General features: G+C 40.0%; 1 protein-coding gene across 1 annotated transcript in view; it reads right to left on the bottom strand.

The window, feature by feature from the left end:
* LOC129451490 (nectin-2) overlaps positions 1-23,395 on the bottom strand; it is a 50,524-nt gene that overhangs the window by 14,489 nt on the left and 12,640 nt on the right. Inside the window, exons 3-5 of the mRNA XM_073854967.1 lie at positions 9,317-9,619; positions 3,018-3,123; positions 1,155-1,297 (exon numbers count right to left, since the gene is read on the bottom strand). Of these exons, the coding sequence (XP_073711068.1) occupies positions 1,155-1,297; positions 3,018-3,123; positions 9,317-9,619 (552 nt within the window). The remainder of the gene's footprint in view (positions 1-1,154; positions 1,298-3,017; positions 3,124-9,316; positions 9,620-23,395) is intronic.

Here is a 23,395-nt window from a genome sequence, read left to right on the forward strand (position 1 = left end):
AAGAATAAACTAATACTACATAAACATATTTGTGTAAGGCGTACTCAATATTGGCCAACATGCAGGAGAAACCTAACTTTTTTAAAGGTTAAAGGCTAGTTTACCCAAACATGATAACTTTGTAATTATTTACTCACCCTCATGTTGTTTTAACAACCAATGTCTTTTGCCGTCCTTTAGAACCCAATCACGTGTAATGGGATGCGTTTTGGGAACTACAAATCCCATCAGCCTTAGCACTATAAAAGGTAGTGATGAGATTTGCTCTCGCTAATGATACTTGAAAGGTAGCCACGGCAGGTTTAAGTAAGTTTTATGTATTGTTTAATGGCAATAGACCGGCAGGCTTAAGGGTTGTTTGAGTACAGTATTGAAAACTAATGGAACAATGTTGAGTGTCAAACATATGATGCATCATTTGCCAGTATTATGGAAAAAATGGTTGCCTGAGTTTTACAAACCAAGATAATGGATGGTAGAGAGACACATGGTTACAGTTTATTTTAGGTCTTCACTTTGTCGTCACAAAATAGGTAACCTGTGGCCATCCGTGTTCTTTTTTATTTGTTTGCTTTCATTTGATTGTTTCCTTTGTGGATATTTGCATTGAAGGTCTGCTGCTACATCCTTGCAATATATTTTTGCCCTTTTACTATGGTTAAATAAAAAGGTTTCTGATGTATTGAAGCTGCACCACAGCCTTTTGCCTTTTCATTTACCACTTTTTAAATGGGTAGTTACTATAGCAATGTATGGTGACTGAGTTGGTCATCATTCACTCCTATAGTACCCAGGAAATCCTTCAAACTTCCAAATGACCCAAAGTGTTAAACAACATAAATTGACTTGTTTCTGATATTTGTAGTGTTCTGAAGACATTTACTCTTCTACTTTTTTGTTGCAGATATCACAGTTGTTTAGTACACATTAAGTAAATATCCTCAAACTGCCTAAACTACAGTTCACACACAAAAAATGTGCATTGAAAGCGAGGTAAAACTTAAAAAAAATCTGCATTTGGGTTCTGAAGAACAAAGAAAAACAATGGGTGGTTCAAACGACATGAAGGGAGTGAACTATCCCTTTAACCATGTCAAAAAATGTAATTAAACATAACAGTCTAATTAAAGTATTCAAACAACACATAGACTCACCAGAATGAACATGAATGTACAGGGACCCTGAAGAGCTTCCATACTGGTTTGAGGCTGTACAGATGTATAGCCCATTGAAGTCAGGGGTCAGTTTTGCGACAAGAAGCTTGTATCCTTCATGTTGAGGAGTTGTTTTATTTACTCTGTTCAAAGAGAGACAGTCTGTATGATACATCAGTCAAGGTGATTTGCTGAAGTTTGCCATATGAATGTACACATGCAACATGAAATGGTAAAAGGCAGATATTCCCTGGATGATATTAAGTTAAGCTCTGTAAACATTTGAGTCATCTCATTATCTTTTGTTAATAGTCCTGTGTTTTCAGTTTAGTTTTTTTGGGTCCTGTTTTTGCAGCTGTGTATGTAAGTCTGCTGTGGTGGTCTCTCTTATCTTCTGGTTCTCCCTGTCATTCTGGCCCTTCTTTGTTAAATTAAAGTTTGGTACAAATAGATCATCTCCTCATCTCTTTCCCGCCATGTTGTGACACACGTACAGTGGTGTGAAAAGTGCATTTGGTGATAACTTGCAATAAGTTTGTTACAGTGCTGTGGAGGAATTTTGGTCCACTCAGCTTTGCAGAATTGTTGTAATTCAGGTCAGGACTTTGATTAGGCTTTTTTTCTTCAGCCATTCAGAGGTGGACTTGCTGGTGTGTTTTTGGTCATTTTCCTGCTGCAGAACTCAAGTTCACTTCAGCTTGAGGCACGAACAGATAGCGGGACATTGTCCTTCAGGATTTTTTGGTAGACAGCTGAATTCATGGTTCCATTTATCACAGCAAGTCTTCCAGGTACTGAAGCAACAAAACAGCCCCAGATCATCACACTACCACCACCATATTTACTGTTGGTATGATGTTCTTTTTCTGAAATGCTGTGTTACTTTACACCAGATGTAATGGGACACAAAATTTAACTTGTGTCTCGTCAGTTCACAAAGTATTTTCCCAGAATCTTGGGCATCATCAAGAGGTTTTCTGGCAAAACTGAGACGATCCTTTATGTTATTTTCACAAAGGGCCATGTGGGTTAGGATTTTGTTTTCCCTTCATAATAAAACATTTTGAAATAAATGTTGTGTTATCTTATATATGTACATTTGTTTCATGATCTGAAATTTTGGGGCCAACACTTTTTAACACCACTGTAAGTGCTTACTAACTTTTCTGTTTAAAAATTACATTGTCTATCAACATCTGCCATTTCAACACCTAAAAAACCTTATATTGCGTATGTCAAATCTTGCTTAACTTTACAAATATTTAGTTTTATTTAGTTTTGTTAAAGGCCACCATTGTTTATGATGAACCAAGGGACATCATTTAAACATAGCATTTAACAACATCAACAACTGGTAGATGGAGGACTCAGTTATCAGAGCTGTGGTTCTGTTGGGTAAGTGAAAATTAAAATAGAATGTAGATGTTAAGTATGTAAAATAGGGACTTCCACAAAAGTTGTAGGAACTATAAAAATAGTCCTCTGGTGTTAACCTCTGGTGTTAAAGCCCTTAAGGGTAGGTCTTTTTGAGCAGCAAAGGAATTATGGGTAGTGCTGCAGTGAATCTAAATATAACTAAGTAGATAAAGTAACAATCTGTAAAACCAACACAATCTCATGGTAATTTGAATGTATTTTACGAGGTGGCTAATTCATATTCATTCAATGGCCGCATTGATATTTCTTTATTCGATTTGCTTCCGCCTCTGTGAGGTTGGGGATATGGGTGGCAATTTGACCTTTTTTGTATGATTCACTTTGTAAGAATTCATATGAATTACGCAACTCGTAAAATACATACAAATTCCCAAGAGATCAGACTGGTAAACTGTGAAGAATTTAAAAAAAACATGCATGCATTACCTACTCCATGTGTAGTTGGTTGGTTCTGGGTTACAATCAACCATACACTGAAATTCTTTAGGCTCTATTGGTTTGTCAGGAATTATCAACACTGATTCTGGAGGATCTAAGAGGAAAATTATAATTTGAAATTTGAATGTTTATATAAAAAAACATTATACAAAAATGTCAGTTTCAGTTTTTTTCTTTCTTTTTAGGTTGTGTCTGTGTATGTCCACGTTTGTGGTTGTACACCTGCAAACCTTTCTAACTTCTTATCGTTTCCTCTCACTATTTTGGTCTCTCTCCCCCTTGTCTGGTAGATTGTTATCAGCACCTCCTGAGTTACAGTACATGGGCCACTATCGATTCTGGCCGGCTTTCTTACTACCCTTACTGCTTTCTTACTGCTTTCTTTCTTAAGATATATTTTTGTTTATTTTTGCACAATATAAATTAAATAAAGATATAATATACAATGTCTTTACAGTGCAGGAAAAGGCAAAAGTCCAAAGGGCTTATTTAAAAAAAAAATGTATTCAACTTACAAAATACTAAGTTTTTATTATTTAATTGACAAGAAATAAAGAAAATAATAAAATCGTCTTAGTTACGACTGTAACCTTTGTTCCCTGAGCTAGGGAACGAGACTCTGCGTCATGAAATGACACTTTGGGGAAGACTGCCCATCAGCGTTTGCGCATCCGAATCATTTATTAAACTAGTTTATCTTATAGGGGACGAGACATGACATCACAAGTGGAAAGGATACCGGATGGTTTAAAAAGGGAAGCATAAACAGCGAATGTCAGCTTTTGTAAAAAAGTGAAGCGAGTGCTACAGGCATAAGGAGTTATGGCAATGAGACGCAGCATCTCATTCCCTGTCTTAGGGAACTGAGGTTACAGTCATAACCAAGACATTTCCCTTTCAAGCAAACTCAATGCTGCATCATGAAATGACATTTTGGGGAACAAAATGCCCACTATGCCATAAGGATCGGTGTCTGTCCTATTGTAAAGGTGTTATGCACAAATCAGGACATATGAACCTGGTTTCCAGTTATGGATGAGAGGTCCAAACTGTAGTAACTTCATAATTGTTTGTGGGGTGGACCACCATGCAGCAGCACACAAACCTTGCAAGGAGAGCCCAGATAAAAGGCCCTGAAAAATGCCATACTCCTTATAGAGTGTGCCCTAACTAGCAAAGGTAAAGGCAATTTGTGCATCTCATAAGCTAGAGAATAGCTTCCACAATCCATTTACTGATGGTATGTTTGGAGGAGGGTTAAACCTATTTAAAGGCTCCAAAACAAACCAAAAGTTGACCAGATCTTATCCACAGAGAAGACCTTCTCACAAACTCTTCTCATGTCATAACATGGCATAATATGAATAATCTTTGTTAATCCACTGACTCGTTAGATAGAGAATTAAAGTCTGGGTCAATATGCCTTTCACTACACAAGTAAAAACTCTGCACTTTAATGTATACAGTTTGCTGGTAAAGTTAAGTATGAGTTAAGTATGGTCTCGACATCCTCAGTTGAAAGACCCTCAAATGAACCTCTGCAGGGGCCAAACTCACAATTTCCATATTTCTGGAAATATGACACCCCAACCAAGGGCTACGGTTCTATCGGAAGAAGCACACTTTAGAAGGTGCCTCCTCTGAAAAATCTACTGTAGTTAACCTGCAAGGACAGCTAGGAGGTCTGAAAACCAATCTTGGGCCAGCCAAAACAGGGCTATCAATTTTCTAGAACCTCTGGAGCAGAGTGATAGGGGAAAAAGGTGTACAGAGCATAGCGTCCAGCCCTGATGGAGCTGGATGTGTCAGGGAGAACCATAGAGGGCAAATGGTAATCTCCTGAGTCGTAAATAGGTCTCAGTTCGAACATATGGGGTATAGTCTCCAATCCCGGGTCTCAGCCCCTGCCTCGACAGAATGTCTGCCCTCGCATTCTGGGCTCCTGGAATTGTCACGAACGGTTAACAAGAGTTGGGACGCAAGTGCAGAGTTCATAAAAATATAACATTTATTTACAAAATATGAAAGAAAACACGAGGAGCAAAACAACGGAATAAATAAAACAGGAACACTCAATACAAGGAACAGGAACAGACGTGGAATAGCGACAATGATCCGGCAGTGAACATTACACAAACAACGGCTTAAATAGACAGACTAAATGACATACAGGTGTGATGAGGTAAGTAATCAGTCAATGAATGTCCAGGTGACAACAATCGGAACAAATGCAAAACATGTCACGGATTATCGTGACATAACTCCCCCCTTAAGGAGTGGCTCCCAGACACTCCACACGAAACATAAACAAAAGTCTGGGAGGATGAATCCAAGGGAGGGAGGGAGGGTCCGGAGACCCCGGCAGAAACAGCAGACCAGAGCGGATCCGGGAAAACCGGAGCGGCCACCCTGGCACGCACGAAACGTTCCCAAACTGCCATCACGGGGGCCGACGAGGATGCAGCCGACCCGGAAACCGACTCTGATCATCTCGAGAGACAGTCTCGTGCAAAGCGGTGACCACCCCGTGGAATACTCGAGCGTGGCAGCAGCTGTCCCGAGAGCTGAATGGAGGATGGTGGCGAACTGTACCGGAACCGACCCAGAAGACTCAATCCCCACGGGAACCGACTCTGCAGATTCGACCATATGGGATCTGACTCAGGAGACTCGTCCATTACAGGAACCAACCCAGAAGATTTGACCATCATAGGAATCAACCCAGAAGACTCAACTGTTTTGAGGACCAACTAAGAGGACTCGACCCTCGCAGGAACCGCTCATGTGTCTCAGTGACCACCCCGTGGAAATACTCGAGCGTGGCAACGGAAACTCTGAACTCAGCCTGAAGTTCCGAGCGCTTTCTCTCAGCCAGCTCCATTGGAAATCGGGAGCTAGCAGATGAAGGATCCCAACTCCCACTACTCCCCCTCAAAAAAATTAAGGGGAGCTCCGCTCCAAGAACTTGCTGCGTCCATGAATGGCCGGATCATTCTGTCATGAACGGTTAACAAGAGTTAGGACGCAAGTACAGAGTTCATAAAAATATAACATTTATATTCAAAATATGAAACAAAACACGAGGAGTAAAACAACGGACAGATAAATAAAACAGGAACACTCAATACAAGGAACAGGAACAGACATGGAATAGCGACAATGATCCGGCAGTGAACATTACACAAACAAGGGCTTAAATAGACAGACTAAATGACATACAGGTGTGATGAGGTAAGTAATCAGTGAATGGATGTCCAGGTGACAACAATCGGAACAAATGCAAAACATGTCACGGATTATCGTGACAGAAATATGCATAAGTAACAAAATATTTTCCCTTTGGGCCCAGAGGAGAATCTAAAGCACCAGTCTGTTCAGAGGGTGCGACCTCAGACCTCCTTGTTGATTGATGTACCAGACTACCGACATATAGACCCCTTCAAGGTTTATAAACATTGAATGACTATCGGGTGCGCACGCAGCATGGGGTCAAACTGTTGGTACCATCCAGGCTTTATAATTTAATCTAACAGGACTGAAAAATGATGAATGAAGTGAGCACTACAAACACCAGCCTCTTTGATATTTGCATTGTCCCAGTCTGCACGTTAATTGCTTGCAGCCGCAGATGTTGTATTTTTTGGTTTTTGAGATTCTGCATGAATCGCGAAAAACTTAATGGAAGACCTGGTGCGATTTTCACAGCCCACGACGTAATTAGGCATTTTTACGATACCGAATAATACGCAACTCAATCTGCTGTAATGGCTTTTCTGACCCCGACATGCGCAGTGGGAACCGCCTGTGATGTAAACCGTGAAGGGGTCTATTGTCTGTTCTTATCAGAACATGATGGCCTCTGAGGGCTGGGAGGAAGTGTTTTAATGCCCGAAAGACAGCTAACATCTCTAGGCAAATCATGTAAAAAATGGAAGGAGGAGATGCTGCCCTCTCCACAGGCCACTCGCTGAGCCGGCTTCCACTACCGCTCCCAACCTTTGTGGGACGCGTCTGTCTAACATTGCTCCCCCAAGGTCAGACCCTGGTTGAGAAACCACAGTTTCTTCCATGTAGACAGGGAACGAAGGCATTAGACCTGTTTGAGTCGTGACTCACTCGGATCTTTAACCCGAATCTTTAAATTAACTCATGAGTCGCGAGTCTCTAGTGTCATTAACCCGGATCAGTTGAGTCCTACTACAATTCAATGTAAAACCATAAACAGCGCCACCACACACACAAACCTCTTTTAACATTATTGATGAGACTTCGCTCAAACTACAGATCCACTCTTAACCAGCTGATCTGTGCGAGAACTGACCCGAGATTCTCACTCAGAGCCGGAAAAATTGCAAACTCGAGAGACCTGCGGATCCGCGCAAGCTGCGAACTGACCCGAGACTCTCACTCAGAGTCGGAAACATTGCAAACTCGAGAGACCTGCGAATCTGCTCTGACTCGAGAATCTCTCAAACTCGTAACCGGCGAACTGTCTCTCCGGCTCTGGGGGCTACATAAGGAGGACACAGTTTTTTTCTATATTATTATGCTATTATTATTAGGCCTATTTTTTTAATGGTCGACCATACACATCAAACCTAAAACCTATAAGCATGTTATCTCAGAAGTGAAAGGCTTTTGTTGTGAATTTGCTTTTGAGGAGACTTCAGTCGCTCTATAGATTCACTAACCGGCTCCGGCTGATCCACGCGAATCAGACGGTTAGTGGATCTGTAGGGCGAGTCCCATGGTCTGCGAGTCTGCAATGTTTCCGCTCTGAGAATCTCGAGTCGCGTGGATCAGCCCGTTACAAGTGGGCCTGTACTGAGTTTCCTTGGCGATTTAGCAATACTGACTCAAGTGATTCAAGTGACTCACACAACCCGGATCACTTTAGTGAGTGACTCACAATAACCCGGATCCTTAAAAGGAGTCAAGTTTGCCAGGCCTAGAAGGCATTTGTGTATAACCCTGAACATACAAAACAGGTTACCCTCGGGGAGAACCCCTTTGAGTCACCAATGAAGAGGTCTCATTTACAGTAGACCAAAAATAATCATGTCAATCAATCAATATGATCCTGAACACTGCTGCTATCATGTGAATGTGAAAGGAGAACGAGCTGATATTAAAAAACTAATGTTAATATTACCCTTTTTATCAATTAAGCTACCCGGGAGAAGAGAGGATTCTCGCAATGCTCACAGACAGCTCACTAAAGAGCTGGCCGAGCATGTCCTGCCCCCAAGCAAAAAAAAAAAAAAACACAACCCATGTGAGTATCTGTCTGTGTAAAATCGAGGGAATGGAACAACACTCTGCTTGAAACTCTCACTAGCCATTAAACTATTTTAATCTGACTTAGAGAATATATTTTTAGGACAGCTTGAAAGACAGACCCATTATACAGAGCACTTGCTAAATGTTAGCTGACATGCACTGTTTGCGCTTTCCTTTTATACTTTCCGGTATCTATCACACTTGTTTCCTTTTGCTACCATATATATATTTATGCTTTATTAGTTAAAATGAATTAAATCTGTTATTTCAGTTAAACTTGGCGTAGTGATATGGAACTGTTATGCAGTCTACTGGAACTACTTTATAGGTGTGCGTTTACTGAAAAATAATGCACACCCATTTCTAAGCCAATGAGAATGAAGCAATCAACAGCCCCATTGTATGAAAAAAAAAGTCAATAAATAAAACCAGAAAGTTGCAATAAAATAATTTTTCAAACTTTTTAAAAACATTTAATTTTAAGAGTATTCCTTTGATAAATGGAAAAAGTGTTTTAATAATTTAACACCTCTACATTGAGAATTGCCATACTAGTAAACATTTTAGTTAGATGTATTGTGTATTTGAGAATATTTTACTGCTTTGACAAAATTATTTTGATGAGCTTCTGTCCTGATTTATCATGCCTGTTTTGTCTACTTTGAATAGAGAGCTGCAGAAATTGCATTTCTTTTGTAGGCAAAACCAGGAAATGAGTTAGCATATTAGCACTTTCAGCATTCTCATCACAAACCCATTTTAAATCGGGTTTTGATTAAACACCTTAAATAAGATATTGGATTAACATAAGTTCAAGGTATTTTCACATGTAATTCTACGACATTAAACATCAGTAATTCAGTAAAATGTAATTAAAAAATTCTTGCTTTGTGTGTGTATGAATATTTATTTTAAGTATTTATAACAATATTTATAAACAACTAAGTTCTGTTTTTAATTTTAAATGAATTGTATGGAGGTTGGACACAAATGTCTTCATTACTTACAATGGACGTTTATTGAGTAATCCAGCACAAGCTCTTTATCCAAGGCCTCATGTGTTACCACGCACTGGACCTTCTGCTGGTTAAACTGTTTGATTGCTGAACCAACCAGGTTGGACACCACAGTAAAGGTTCCATTTGAATGCATTGTGTGACTGGTTTCAATCCTCAGGGAGCTTTGCAGAGGTCCTAACCTCCACAACACTTTTGCTGCAGGCCGTGCATTGGTAGCAAAGCATGAGGCCAAAGTCACATTTACATCACCAGAAACTGGTGGTGCCCCTTCCACGCTACCCTTAGGAGGAACTGTATTTAAAAGGAAGAAAAGATAAATCCATTAGAACTTAACAAATTGACTAAAGTTACTAATATTTTACTTGTCTTATCATCATCATTTACTTTTACAAGTTTTGCTAAACACATAACATTTGTATAATAAAAGCCTGTTAAGCCTGCTATATAAGCATTAAACATAATAAAAACTCATTTTATGATATAATAATAAAATAATAATACATTTTATGTATAATACACTTTTCATCACAGATCTCAAAGTGCTACAGGTTAAAAACAATGAGAAAAGAGATGAGCAGTTTAAAGATATAAGAACATATAAAAAGTTTAAAAAACACATTTAAAGAGAACCAAAAGCTTTGCTAAAAAGAAATGTCTTAAGACCTTTTTAAAAACAGTCAGTGGATTGTGGTGCCCTCGGGTGCAGCAGCACAGAAAGTTCTATATCCTATGGGCCTGAGTTCTGGGTATGTGAATGAGGTTTGAGTGAGTTAAGGGGAAAGAGCGTGTTGTGTTTTGTGGATTGATAATTTCTTTGAGCTGAGAGGAAGAGAATGGGGCGGAGTTTGGAAATGTTACGGGGTGGTAGAAGGAGGTCTTGCAGAGGTGATTTATATGGGTTTTAAATTGAGTTGGGAGTCCATTTTACACCATGATTTGTGACTGTTTATGAGAGGGGTATGGAGCCGGAAAAGGTGACAATGGTTAAGGATGATAATTTGGTCTGGCGGGGGGGCCAATCAGGATGGCTTCTGTTTTGGAACTGTTTAGTTGGAGGAAGTTATGCTCCATCCATACCTTTATCTCCTCCAGACAGGTGGTGAGTTTTGATGGGGATGATTGTGAGGATGGGGTTGCAGCTGTGGCATTTACATAGAGCTGTTTGTCATCAGCTTAGCAGTGGAATTAAATTTTGGGAAGGCTAATGATTTGGCCAAGGGGGGTGAGGTAGAGGATGAAAAGGATGGGGCCAAGAACTGACCTCTGGGGAACACCGCAGGTGACTATGTGTGGTTTTGATTTGGAGTGACCCAGAGAGATGTATTCTGTCCGGCTTGTGAGGTATGATTTGAACCAACTCAGAGCAGTGGTATTGGCAATAAATCATGCTTACGCAGTCATTATGTTATTAGTTTATTATAGTTGTAAATCTGACAAAAAATCTGATGATCTGATGAAAATGAAAAAGAAGTAAACCTCAAGTTCATTTTTAAAGTATGCTTAAGTAAAGTTTTAAGTTAATCTAAGGCTACATGGCACAATGTTACAATAGGACCAGTGACTCCAGTAAGTGCAGGGAAGGGGGACTGTGCGTTCTTAACAACTAGTGCACCAAACGTAGTGACTGTTGCCAGTTACTGCTCCCCGGACCTGGAGTTTGTGACTGTAAATGCAGGCCTTTTTACCTTCTGAGGGAGTTTACTGTGGTCATGATAAATGCTGTGTACATAACACCAGATGCTAATGCTAACTTGGCTCTCAGTTACTTGTATAGCTGCATTAGCTTACAGCAGAACGATGGGTTCGGCCGTAATTTCTAACATTTTACACAGGCTCGAGCCAGGTTCAGGCTTCCGCTCCGGCTTTGCACGGGGAATGAGCGGCCATCTGATGCGTTTCGATTAGCAAGAGAAAGATGTGAAAATGGATGCTGAGAAGGTGAAACTGAGGTTTGCCTCTGGCGATTACGTTTTGGTTGCACCAGCAAGTAAAGCAAAATCTGATGTGTGTAAAAGTTTTGACCATGTCCATAATGAAAATACTGAGCCAGTGGGCTATGTAAAATGCAAGAAATGCGACATTCTAACAAAGTACGACAGCAAAACGACAGGGAATTCGTCGCAAGACATGTTGGTCGAAGCTGTTCAATACCTGCCGGTGCCCAGGATCAACTTACAATCAAATCATTTGTCACAGCATCAAAACCCATCCCTGCAAAGGTGAAACAAATGATGACGGAGAAGTGTGTTAGCTTTTGCTGTAAAGACATTAGGCCTTTTAATATCGTAAATGGCGAGGGGTTTGAAGACCTGGCGCAAGAACTAATTAATGTCGGGGCTGTGTATGGGAGGGTTCTCGTAATCTCTGTTATTCCCCAACATGTGACAATTGCGAAGAGGTGCACTGACATGGCAGAAGAAAAGAGGGAAGCTTTAGTACAGAAACTTAAAACTTTGTTGAAGGATGGCACAGTTGCAATGACCACAGACATGTGGACCGAAGATTATCGGAAAATTAGTTATTTGACAATCACATGCCATTTCATAAGTGAGGATATAGAACTGGTGAATAAAACCCTGACAACTACAATTTTTCCTTTGGAAGTGGCAAAGACGGGAGAAAATATCAGAAGGGAGATTTTGAAACTACTTGTGACAAAATTTGGCCTTGACGCTTCATCTCTCAGCAAAATTGTATGGATGACTGATGCAAACATTAAACATTAAATTAGCTCTGCGACCATAACAGAGATTGGACTGCATTGACCATGTCATTAGTACAGTACTGTGACATGAACTTTACACTGGCGAGTTATCCAAAGCTGACGGTGCTCCGGGCATATGAGATTCCATTTCTGCTGCTAAATCATTAGTCAGGTATGTTAAACAGTTGGGGTTGGCTTCGCAACAGTCAACAAAATTGCTGCAAATGGGAGACACTCGGTTCAGTATGGTGTACCTCACGCTGATGTCTATACAGACTATTTATCATGAGCTCCATGAAAAGCTGGAGGCACGAGGGGAGAGCGGGCGCATTGAAAAAATAGCACCAGACACACTGAGCTTTTTGATAGACTTTCTGAAGCCGTTCTATGAAGCACAGAAGGAACTTGAAGGAGACAAGTATCCAACACTTAATCGTGTGTGTCTCTGGTGTGAGAAACTGAAACACCACTGTCAGCCCAACGCCTTAGACTACCCTCAGCAAGCTGTCGTGCGTAAACGACACGAAGACTGGCTCATGCATAAAGTAATAATACAGGACCTCCACAAGATTGCACGTTCCTCTGGCCAAAATTTTATCAGCTGAGAATGTTGTCACAATCAGACAGGGATGCCGTACATGCACATGCCCGCACTCTTCTCCAAGCCATGGCTGCTGGTGCACTTGATGTGGAGATTCGAGACCCAGAGTTCTCTGGAGTCGAACCCACTCCTCCTCCGGCAAAAAGAAAAAATTTTGCGGAGTGGAAAAATTTACAGCAAAGCTGACAGGGAAGATGACAAGGTCACACGCTACATTAATACGGCAAATGAAATGGATGTTCTTGGCTGGTGGAAGACCAACAAACCATCCTACCCAAAACTTGCAAAATTAGCCAGATCAGTACTATGCATCCCGGCCAGTAACAGCAGCAGTGAAAGCACCATCAGTGAGCGCAGAATCGTGCTGAAGCCTTCTACAGTGGATTCAATAATTTTTCTCCACAAAAACATGTAATCTTGGTGAGTAAAGGTTTTTCAAATTATAACTTAATATTAATTGAGTCTTAATTGAGGCCCGATTACAACTCTACTCTGGACAAAGTGTATACCAACATCAAATTGGGCTACAGGGCTAGAGAACATCACCACACCTGGGCCAGTCTGACCACATGTCCCTGCTTTTAATTCCAGCATACACCCCCCTCAGAAAAACTGCTCCTACCAACACTGGGACTGTCAAAACCTGGCCTGATGGAGCCTCTTAGCAGCTGCAGGACTGCTTTGATAGAACAAGTTGGGATATTTTTGAACACAACGACCTGGATGTGATCACAGACACTGTCTTGAGCTACATTAAGAACTACACAGACATTGTCACTGTAAACAAGCACATACAGATCTATCCCAATCAGAAGCCCTGGATAAGGAGAGAAACATTTCCTTCAGATCTGGCAACAGGGCTCTTTACAGCACAGCCAGAGCCAACCTGAAGAGAAGCATTAAAAGAGCCACTGCTGACAACAAGAGCAGGATCGATAACCATCTGGACAGCAACAACAGCATGCAGGTAGTCCAGCACTAACTTCAGGCCCGGCCTCGGAGCTGCAAAGGGTGATGCCTCGTTGCTCGAGTTAAGCCTCTTCTATGCCCACTTTGAGGTAGAGTCACACAACACAGCCATGCTGCACCCAACGGAAGACAGCGACTTCAAATCTATCCTCTCTGTGGTGGAGCATGAGGTGAGACGCGCACTCAGGGCCATTAACCCCAGAAAAGCTGCAGGCCCTAACGGCATTACCGGACGTGTGCTGAAGGAGTTGGCAGACTAGCTGGCCTGGATCTTTACCATACTCTTCAATAGATCCCTATCCCAGTCTGTTGATCCACCCTGCCTGAAATCCTCTATTATAGTACACCTTCTCAAAAGTCCATCCATTACCAGCCTCAACGACTAGCAACCTGTAACACTCACCCCGTGGTGATGAAGTGTTTTAAAAAACTGGTGCAGAGACATATCCTATAATTTCTACCCTCTACCTTTGACTCACATCCGTTTGCCTCCAGGGCTAATATGTCTTCGGAGGACGCTGTAGCCACTGCTTTTTACACTGTGCTAACCCACTGGAGTAGCAAGGCAACTACGCTCGGCTCCTCTTTGTGAATTACATCTCTGCGTTCACCCCCCCCCCCACACACACACAAACTTGTATGTAAACTTTTGGACCTGGGCCTGCCTAACTTCATATGCCTTTGGATCAAAGACTTCCTAACAGGACCCACACAGAGGGTCAGATCAGGCCACCACATCTCCACAGCACTTAGCCTCAACACCGGCTCCACCGGCTCCCCCCAGGGCTGTGTGTTCACCCCCCTGCTTTACACCCTCTATAAATATGACTGCACACCTGCCCACTCCAGCAACACCTTGCGTCAGCCTTCTGGGATGAGGTGAATTGGCTGTCGGTGTGGTTAGTCATAAATTTCTGGAGAAAAAAAACAGACATTCAACCCAAAGCCATTGGTTGGGGATCGTGTGGAGAGGGTGACAGACTTTTGTTTTCTGGGAGTCCGCATCAAGGAGGGCCTGACCTGGGGCATGAACACCACAGAGCTGGTGAAGAAGGCACAGCAGAGACTGTACTTTCTGAGGGTCCTGAAGAAGAACAACACCCAGAGCCTACTAGTGTCCTTTTATCGCTTCACCATAGAGAGCATTCTTATCTACTGTCTCTGTGTGTGTTTTTTTTAAACTGCACAGTGGTGTGCAAAAAAGAGCTTCAGTGGGTCATCAGGACTGCTGAGAAAATCATCCGGTGCCCTCTTCCAATCCCGTAGAACCTTCACAGTTCCCGCTTTCTTAAGAGAGCTCACAACATCATAAACGACACATCCCATCAAGATCACTATCTTTTCACTCTGTTACCGTCAGGCAGACAGTACAAAGCCATCAGAACCAGGACAAACTGTTTCAGAAACTGTTTTTACCCAACAGCAGTACAAGCTCTAAATGCCACATAACATATTGTTCATGTTATATAAAAATTGGGGATCTGTGCAATATTTCATAATATTCATTCTTTAACATATTTTCTCATCATCAGGACTTTGCTTACTGTCAATTCTGTATACCTGTATTTTGTATATATTTTCATATTCTGTGTATTTTCTCATCCTGTATATTCTATACATATCAAATTCTGCATATTTTCTTTTATTGGACAACTTAAAGTTTATTATTACGTCTTTGTATTATGTTTTTGTATGTGCACTTTAAATGAGAGACTTAATTTCATTGTACAGCTGTACATTGACAATAAAGACTCATTCTAATTCCAAGTAAAGTAGTATATTTTTAAGTACTTTTATGCAGTAAACATACTAAAATAAAAGTACTAGTGGTATACTTGTAAGTGTACTGTTTTATTACTGCTTGGGACTCAATTTTAGTTTACAAAAGTATAGGTATACTTTAAATTTTACATAGTAAACTAGTATATGGATGTTTGACTAGTTCAATACTTAAAGCTCATTTTTAGTTTATGCAAATGCACACAGAAGTATACCTCTAGTAAATGCTAGTTAGTAGTTTTAATACTGCAAGTGCACATTAAAGTATACTTTAGTTGTAAAATACACTACAAGTGAACTTATATGTCTAAATACTGTATATATGAATAGTCTATAAAATGAATAGTATATAAAAGTTGAGGTACACTCTTAGTAAACTCTTAGTTTAGTTGTTGGTATACTGCAAGTATACATTCAAGTCTACTTTATGTGTAACAGAAGTAGACTACAAGTGAACTTTTACTAGTTAAATACTTGTAGTAAATTTTTTGTATATAATGAACGTATACTTTGATGTATACTCTGTGTAATCTGCTAGGCCTATATTAGTTTTGATACTGCAAGTACACTTTAAGTGAACTGAACATCATATATATAATTTTGTATTTATACATTTTTTGTAATAATCTTTAAACAACTCCATATATGTGTTGTCCATAGTTGGACACTATTAGGAAATTGATTGCCTTAAATTTAAAAGTAGGCTAAACTAACAAAATAAGTAGTAACAAAAAGTCACAACCAAAAAAAATGTAAAAAATTTTATTGTGGTCACTAGTAATAACTGTTTCAAACATTTGTAGCAGGTATAAATATACGTATGTAAAAGGTTTTTAAGGTCATCCTTCAGTATTGCTTCTTCTTAAGTAATCACTGTACTGAAGAGGTCCAAATGCAGTCTGTTTGGAGAACAGGTAACTTAGTTTAAGTCTGGAGTATGCCACAAACAAAGTCCTAAATGAAAGAAAATTAAATATTACAATCTTACATGACAAACGTTTGTGTCATTTAAAGAATCAGGACCATCTTCTTTTTGCACATTGTATAAATAACCGAGATAAAAAAGAGGTTTTAAATGACATTTTGTACAATGGACATGTAAAAAGACACGTAATTGTATAAAGAACAGACAAAGATATTAAGCTCTGTATCAGTAAGTGAGGTGTTGGGGATGGGTCAAATCTTAAAAAATCTGCAGATAGTGTTGCAACCGACAGATCATGATGATGATGAAGCCTTTATTGTCATTGTACTCTAAAATACAACAAAATTACAATCCATTAACCTGTCCATACATAAAATACATAAAAACAAGGGGGTAGACAGAACAGGTCGACAGGGCATTAAGAAAGAAGTACAGCATTACATGAGGGAGTGGTGGAGGAAAAAAACAAACCCGCAGACTATGCTCCAATGGGAGTACAGTTTGGGAACAGGGAAAGGAGACCTCAGCAACATAAGCACATAGTCAGTACACCTTACAACATGACGAACACATGACTTGCAACACGTTTGGGGGGGTGGAGATAGCCCAGCGCAGGCAAGCAGCCATCAGGTCCTGCAGTCATATTCTGCGCTGGTCGCAGACCCGCCTGTCAGGCTGGGGGGGGGGGTACTGGGTGGTGATTGCATATATAGGGATCTGGATAGCAGCATCCAGTCAGTGTTGTTTTGATGACGCATGCAGCCTGGTGGCGGTGTTGCCAGATTGGGTGTTTTTTCCGCTACACATTAAGGCCTGTTTACAGTGTGTTTTAGACGGGTTTTTGCCTGGAAGACTCTATTGAAATCTGGCACCCTACTGAATGACGTTAAAGTGAGAGAGCGTGCCGTTCACAAGCCCGAGAATGAACGAGTTCACCTTGCGTTCATCAGGCAGTAATACAGTACATTCAGTTCAGGTTCGCCGAAAATATGAACTAGTTCATGAACTTTCGTATATACATATATATACACACACACACACACACACACACACACACACACACACATATATATATTTATACAACAGTTCTTTCTGGTTCTCGAATCTGATTGGCTAAAAGGCGTGCAATATTCTACTGATAACGGCACAGTTACCGCTTCACCTGCTGGTCATTTTAGTATTAGTGATACAGGCTCGTCTCTGACTGGAAAAACTGCACGCACACACACAGACGGCACGCACTGTTCAAAGATCAGCGCTCTTGGATGTTACAATAAACTTATTAGGAGTAATGTCTTGTCACATCGTGTGGACGATTAACACTTGGAAAGGGGAATGTAAACACTTTTTTGGAGTGATCTCTCTCATCAGAGCGCGAAAACACCGTGGAACCACAGGTAAGCACCACAGCTGTTAAATGTGGACATTGATCATTTATTTTATTGTGACGTGACTATTAAAACACGTTATGAGATATCACCACTGAAATATTTATAAGCAGCATGCAAAAAACATCTGTGACACTTATAAAAAACAGTTTTATATAGTATTGACAAGAACAAAGCCTAATAATAAGTGAGTGCTCGTATCGCGTTAAGTTCAAATGTGAAAGCAACGTTATATAAATAACGTTATAGTTTTATTAACTTTTACCTCGCGCCAAAACAATAACAACACAATAAGAATAAGAAAACAAGTAAAAGTTTCATCATGACACCAAATCCTGCTGATTTGACCGGGCCAACATCAGAGCCAGGGAATCCCTGTCAGAGATGTAGCCCAGATAGGGCGGTGGTCAGCTGGGCGAGAGAAAACTGATGTCCGCTCATGCTCTGGTTCTCATACCGAATCTTACTAAGCAAACGTTTAAACAGGCGCTATCTTTACTAATCGACTGCAGATTTAGATATAATACACACATATTCTCGACTGAACTAATCTTAAAACCACACTTTGTGACCAAGAAACAGTAATATAAAGAAACGCCTGCTCCGTCCATTGAGTAATATGAGATTCAAAGCATATGATATATTTTTTTAAAATAATATGGGGAAAAAGAACTATAAATTAGTTATATATAGTATATACACATATATACATATATACACACATATATGTGTGTGTGTGTGTGTGTTAGAGTTTGTGTGTGTGTAGGCCTGGAAAGAGTCACTTCGCCTGGCATCCAAATCTCGGTGCCTCAGTGCGAAGGATGTCAAAGCATTAATACAGCAAGTTGCCATGGAGACAACCTTGATTAGGTCCAAACAGAGTCAGCAATCATCAGGTGTCTGTGGGATATGGGGAGGAAACGGAAGAGCGTCTCACTGCAGTGCTCTTCCGAGGGAGTTGTTGTTCCAACAGCGGCCTTGGCCAAGGCCAGTGCTGGATAAGGGGGGCCGAAAGCAGATAAGATTGGAATTATTTGGTCTTCGGGGGAGTAGCCCCATTCCTTTACACGACTACTCTCTTAATCCATTCTGTTCCAGATCATTCCACAGATGTGAAACAGATCCAGAGAAGGTACGCAATAGTGATTTGTGGCACCTCAAGCCGTCGCTCAGTGGCAAGGATCTAGAGGGTACATGAGTCTGTATAAGTGAGTGAAGGTAAGACAGTGCTGACCCAGTGGTGGTTTTAAAGGCCAGGGGCTGAGCTTTGATTTTAATGCAAGCGCTATAGGAAGCCAGTGCAACCTGAAAAAGAGAGGAGGGGTGTGCGCCCTCTTTGGCTCATTGAAGACCACTCTTGCTGCTGCATTTTGGATAATCTGTAGGGGTTTGGTTGTTCAGGCTGAGAGTCTGGCCAGTAACGTATTGAAATAGTTCAATCTGGACAGGAGCCTGGATTAGGACTTGTGTAGCATGCTCAGATAGGAAAGGTCTTGTTTTCCTAGTGTTGTAGTAGAGGATGAATCTACAAGAGCAGGCGGTGCTGGCAACATGCTCCATGTAGCTAAGCTGATCATTAATGACCACTCCCAGGTTTCTGGCTGTCCAGTTAAACCAGGAACAAAGACTTTTGGAGAATTAGTGGATTTACTGAAAGAGCATTTCAATCCAAAACCCAGTGAGATGTACAGCGGTTTAAATTCAATTCAAGATCAAGAGATGGGGGGAAGTGTTCTTGAGTATATGGCAGTATTAAGGGAATTGGCTCATGATCGTAATTATGGAGAAACATTAACAGAGATGCTGCCGGATAGACTGGTATGTGGAATAAATGATGACTGTATTAAATGTAGACATAGTTTGAGAAGGCGTTTGAAAATAGCTCAAGCATTGGAAACAGCCAATAAAGATTTGCAAGCTCAACTTTCAAAAGGATATGGTTTTATCATGTGATGCTTCTCCTTATGGCTTATGGCAGTTCTTGTGCATAAGATGCCAGATGATAGTGAAAGACCTATTGTATTTATGTCACAGACATTAAATCAAGCTGAGGGGAATTATTTGCAGTTGGACAAGGAAGGATTGGCTGTAATGTTTGGCTTACAATGCTTTCATAACTATTTGTATGGTCGGAAGTTTACCATCAAGATTTTAATGAGTTAAAATATGCTCCCCAAATGTCATCTCCTAAGATCCAGCGATGGGCTGTGACATTAAGAGCATATGAAAACAACATAATCTACAGGCCATGCATCATGGCAAGGATTACCCTTGCCAACAGAATCTGTCCCTGAACAGGAGGAAAGGGTACTAATGCTGGAGAATGCAGACATAACCTTGATTACAGCAGAACAGGTGAGAAGTTGGACACAAAAATATCTGTTTTTTCCAGAATGAGAGAAATGGTGCAACAAGAATTCATGCAGAATTTAATAGGAGCAGAGTTTGACCCATTCACATCAAGAAAAGATGAATTAAGTGTACATGATGGTTGTGTGCTTTGGGGGGCTCGCTTAATGATTCCCAGTGTTGGTAGACAAGAAGTCCTGAACCAGCTGCATCAGTGTCACCCGGGAGTGTCTAGGATGAAAGCGGAAGCCTGAAGTTATGTGTGGTGCCCCAAATTGGACCAGGATGTGGAATGGTTAGTTAAAACCTTGCGTATCTGTCAAGAACATAGAAACGTTCCTGCTGTAGCTCCACTGCATCCTTGGAATTGGCCAAAAAAACCATGGCAAAGATTGCACGTGGATTATGCAGGACCCTTCATGGGAAAAATGTTCTTGGTCTTGATTGATGCACATTCAAAATGGATGGATATTTATCCTGTGAACTCCTCTACATCTGCTGCAACCATTGAATGCTTGCATATAGCTTCAGTAACCATGGACTACCTGAACTAATTGTATCAGATAATGCTACTCGTTTTATGAGTGCTGAATTTTTCATTCCTCTACTCCATGCAGCTACCTGCTCTCATCTAAATTTGGCGAGCCGCATCTCAAACAAAGACTTAAGACAGCATGCTAAAACTATGTAATATGTGGCTAATCGGGAGCACCCGTAGTATTCCTGAAGTAGTGGGGGAGATGTCCCCAACACTATGCCCAAGTTGATTATTGGAATAATTCGACCACTTATTGGAATAATTCTTGCATTAGTGTCCATTAATATCAAAAACGCATGAAAAACGCAGGACGTGCCGCTTTCTTCTGCTTTTCAAAGCACTTGCCGTCTGCCTTTGCTACCGGTCCCACTTGCTGTGAACACAAGTTTTGTTTTAGACGTGTTCATATAAAAGTGCGTTTGCTCATCTTAATTTAAAATAAACTTTATGTGAACCGCCCCCAAGGAGGAAAAGGATCTACAAATCATAATTCTTTAAAATCTATGTCATAGATGTTGCTACAATGAAATGACATATATTTGCATCCTGTGATGACGTTGTCCATATTTTGATTCATGTGTGGTTGGCGCTGAGCGTGGTAAATAAAGACTCAGATTAATGCTGGGTACACACCAGAAGATTTTTTATATCTTATAAGATTTTAAAAATGTGATGGACCACAAACTTGAGGATAAAAAATCCTAGATTTATCCGTTTTGCTCCTATAGTGTGTGGTGTGCCATTATGTGTTAAAGACAGCACACCACACACAAACAGATTTTTAATCAGAGTCTCGACTGTGAACACAGGAAATCCCACAAAATCTCGCAAGACTTCAAAACAAGCATGGCGGACGATATGCAGGAAGACATTTCAATGATAGTGCTTGGAATAATTTTTACAAGACACGTTTTATAAACATTCGTGCTGTTGTCACAAATCAACAAGCTGATCCTCCATCTCTACTGTCCACATCAACTTCACTTTGGCCGTTTCTCAATCCGAAGGCTGTAGCCTGCTGAGGTCGCATATGCAGGCTGCATACGTCATGAAACCTTGTTTATTCAAGTTAACTGAGTATTACATTCACAAGTCATATGTTTATTAAAACAATATACGATGAACAACGAATAATAGCCAATTTTATATATTCTGAAATAAGACAGTCTTGATGACGTATATACAGCCTGGAAATGCGACCTACGGATTGAGAAGCGGCCTTTGTGCTGCACCATGACTGCTTCCGTCTTCCCTCATCTCGCTTTCTGATTGGATATGGTTTCGTTTCACGTGATAATCTCAATAGCGTGCTCGCGTTTGTCCTCGGGATTCCCCACACACATCAGGATTTCTGATCGTAAATATTCAACATGTTGAATATTTACGATTCGCGATCGGCGCGGCTCTGACGTTCTTCAGAGCAGGTTCGGACACTCTTAACACACCTCACATGAAGGGACAATCTGATAAGATAATCTGTGAAACCTTCGCGATACTCGGGACATAGCTAGGTTTGCCGGAAGGGGGGAAATCGGCCCAAAATCAGCCCGATTATCTTTTGGTGTGTACCCGGCTTAACACAGCTCATCTGAACTTATTTAAAATACATTTTGCTTCTTCTGAGGGGCTGCAAGTATGAATTATGAATTCTTTTTAAGAATTTTAGTTCCAACCCAGCTTCAACACACCTGACTCTAATTTTTAGGTAGCCCTGAAATGCTTGATTGCCAGGTTCAAGTGTGTTTGATTGGGGTTGGAGCTGAACTCTGCAGGACAGTAAATCTCTCTTAATAATTACATTTCACACAGCTTTATCTCTTTTGTATGACCACACTTACCTCAAAAAAGTGAAATACAAGTTGAAATATTTTTTGTTATTTATTATGGTAAAAGTTTGAATGGAATATGTATAAAGCTTAAACCATTTTCATACATACATAAAATGTTTGGAAAGAAGACAATATTTATTTCAGACTAAATGCATACACTTGTTAAAAATAAATATTCTTTATTGTATTTCAAGTATATTTACAAATATACAAAATATACTTACAAAGAAATGTAAACTCTTTAAATATATTCAAAGTATGCTTACAACATATTTGCACATATTTTTACAATTAAACTTTTAACATTCAAATTAATTATAATTTTGTATATTTTCTAAAAGTATACTCTAGAAAAATATACTTGAAGTTAAAGTTCTGTGCAATTTTTAAAGTATAATAATTTGAACTTATTTTAAAATATATTTTAGGTATACTTTATGCTTAAAGTTATCATCATATTAATGCACTGACAGCACATTTCTAAAGTACATTATTTATTATCCTATAGAAACAGTATATTTTAAGTAAATTTTGAAAGTGTATGTGGCGTAAAAATGGATAATAGTTTTATGAAGAAATAACGCAGACTTTAAATTACGAGAGAGCAGTATGTTCAGTTACATTTTATATTATAGATGTATACATTTGTAATGCACTATTAACATACATAAGGTACACTTTAACTTTACTATAGTCATGGATTAACCAATTATAACCTGTTTTACTACAGTTTAAAAAACACGGTTACTGTAGTAAAACCATGGTTACCACAAAATAACCATGGTTTTGAAAACAATGGTATTCAAAACCATAGTTAAACCATGGTTACTGTAGTAAAACCATGGTTTTGCTAATAATCAATATACCAAAAAGCAGGGTTGCTACACTTTTATCACAAAAAACATGGTAATTTTTCGTAAGTCAATTGCATACCGCTTTCTGCTGTACACACTAATTAACCTAAACAGTATTCGTAAATGCGTTT

Source organism: Misgurnus anguillicaudatus, chromosome 17 (assembly GCF_027580225.2).
Source record: "Misgurnus anguillicaudatus chromosome 17, ASM2758022v2, whole genome shotgun sequence".
Taxonomy (NCBI): Eukaryota; Metazoa; Chordata; class Actinopteri; order Cypriniformes; family Cobitidae; genus Misgurnus; species Misgurnus anguillicaudatus.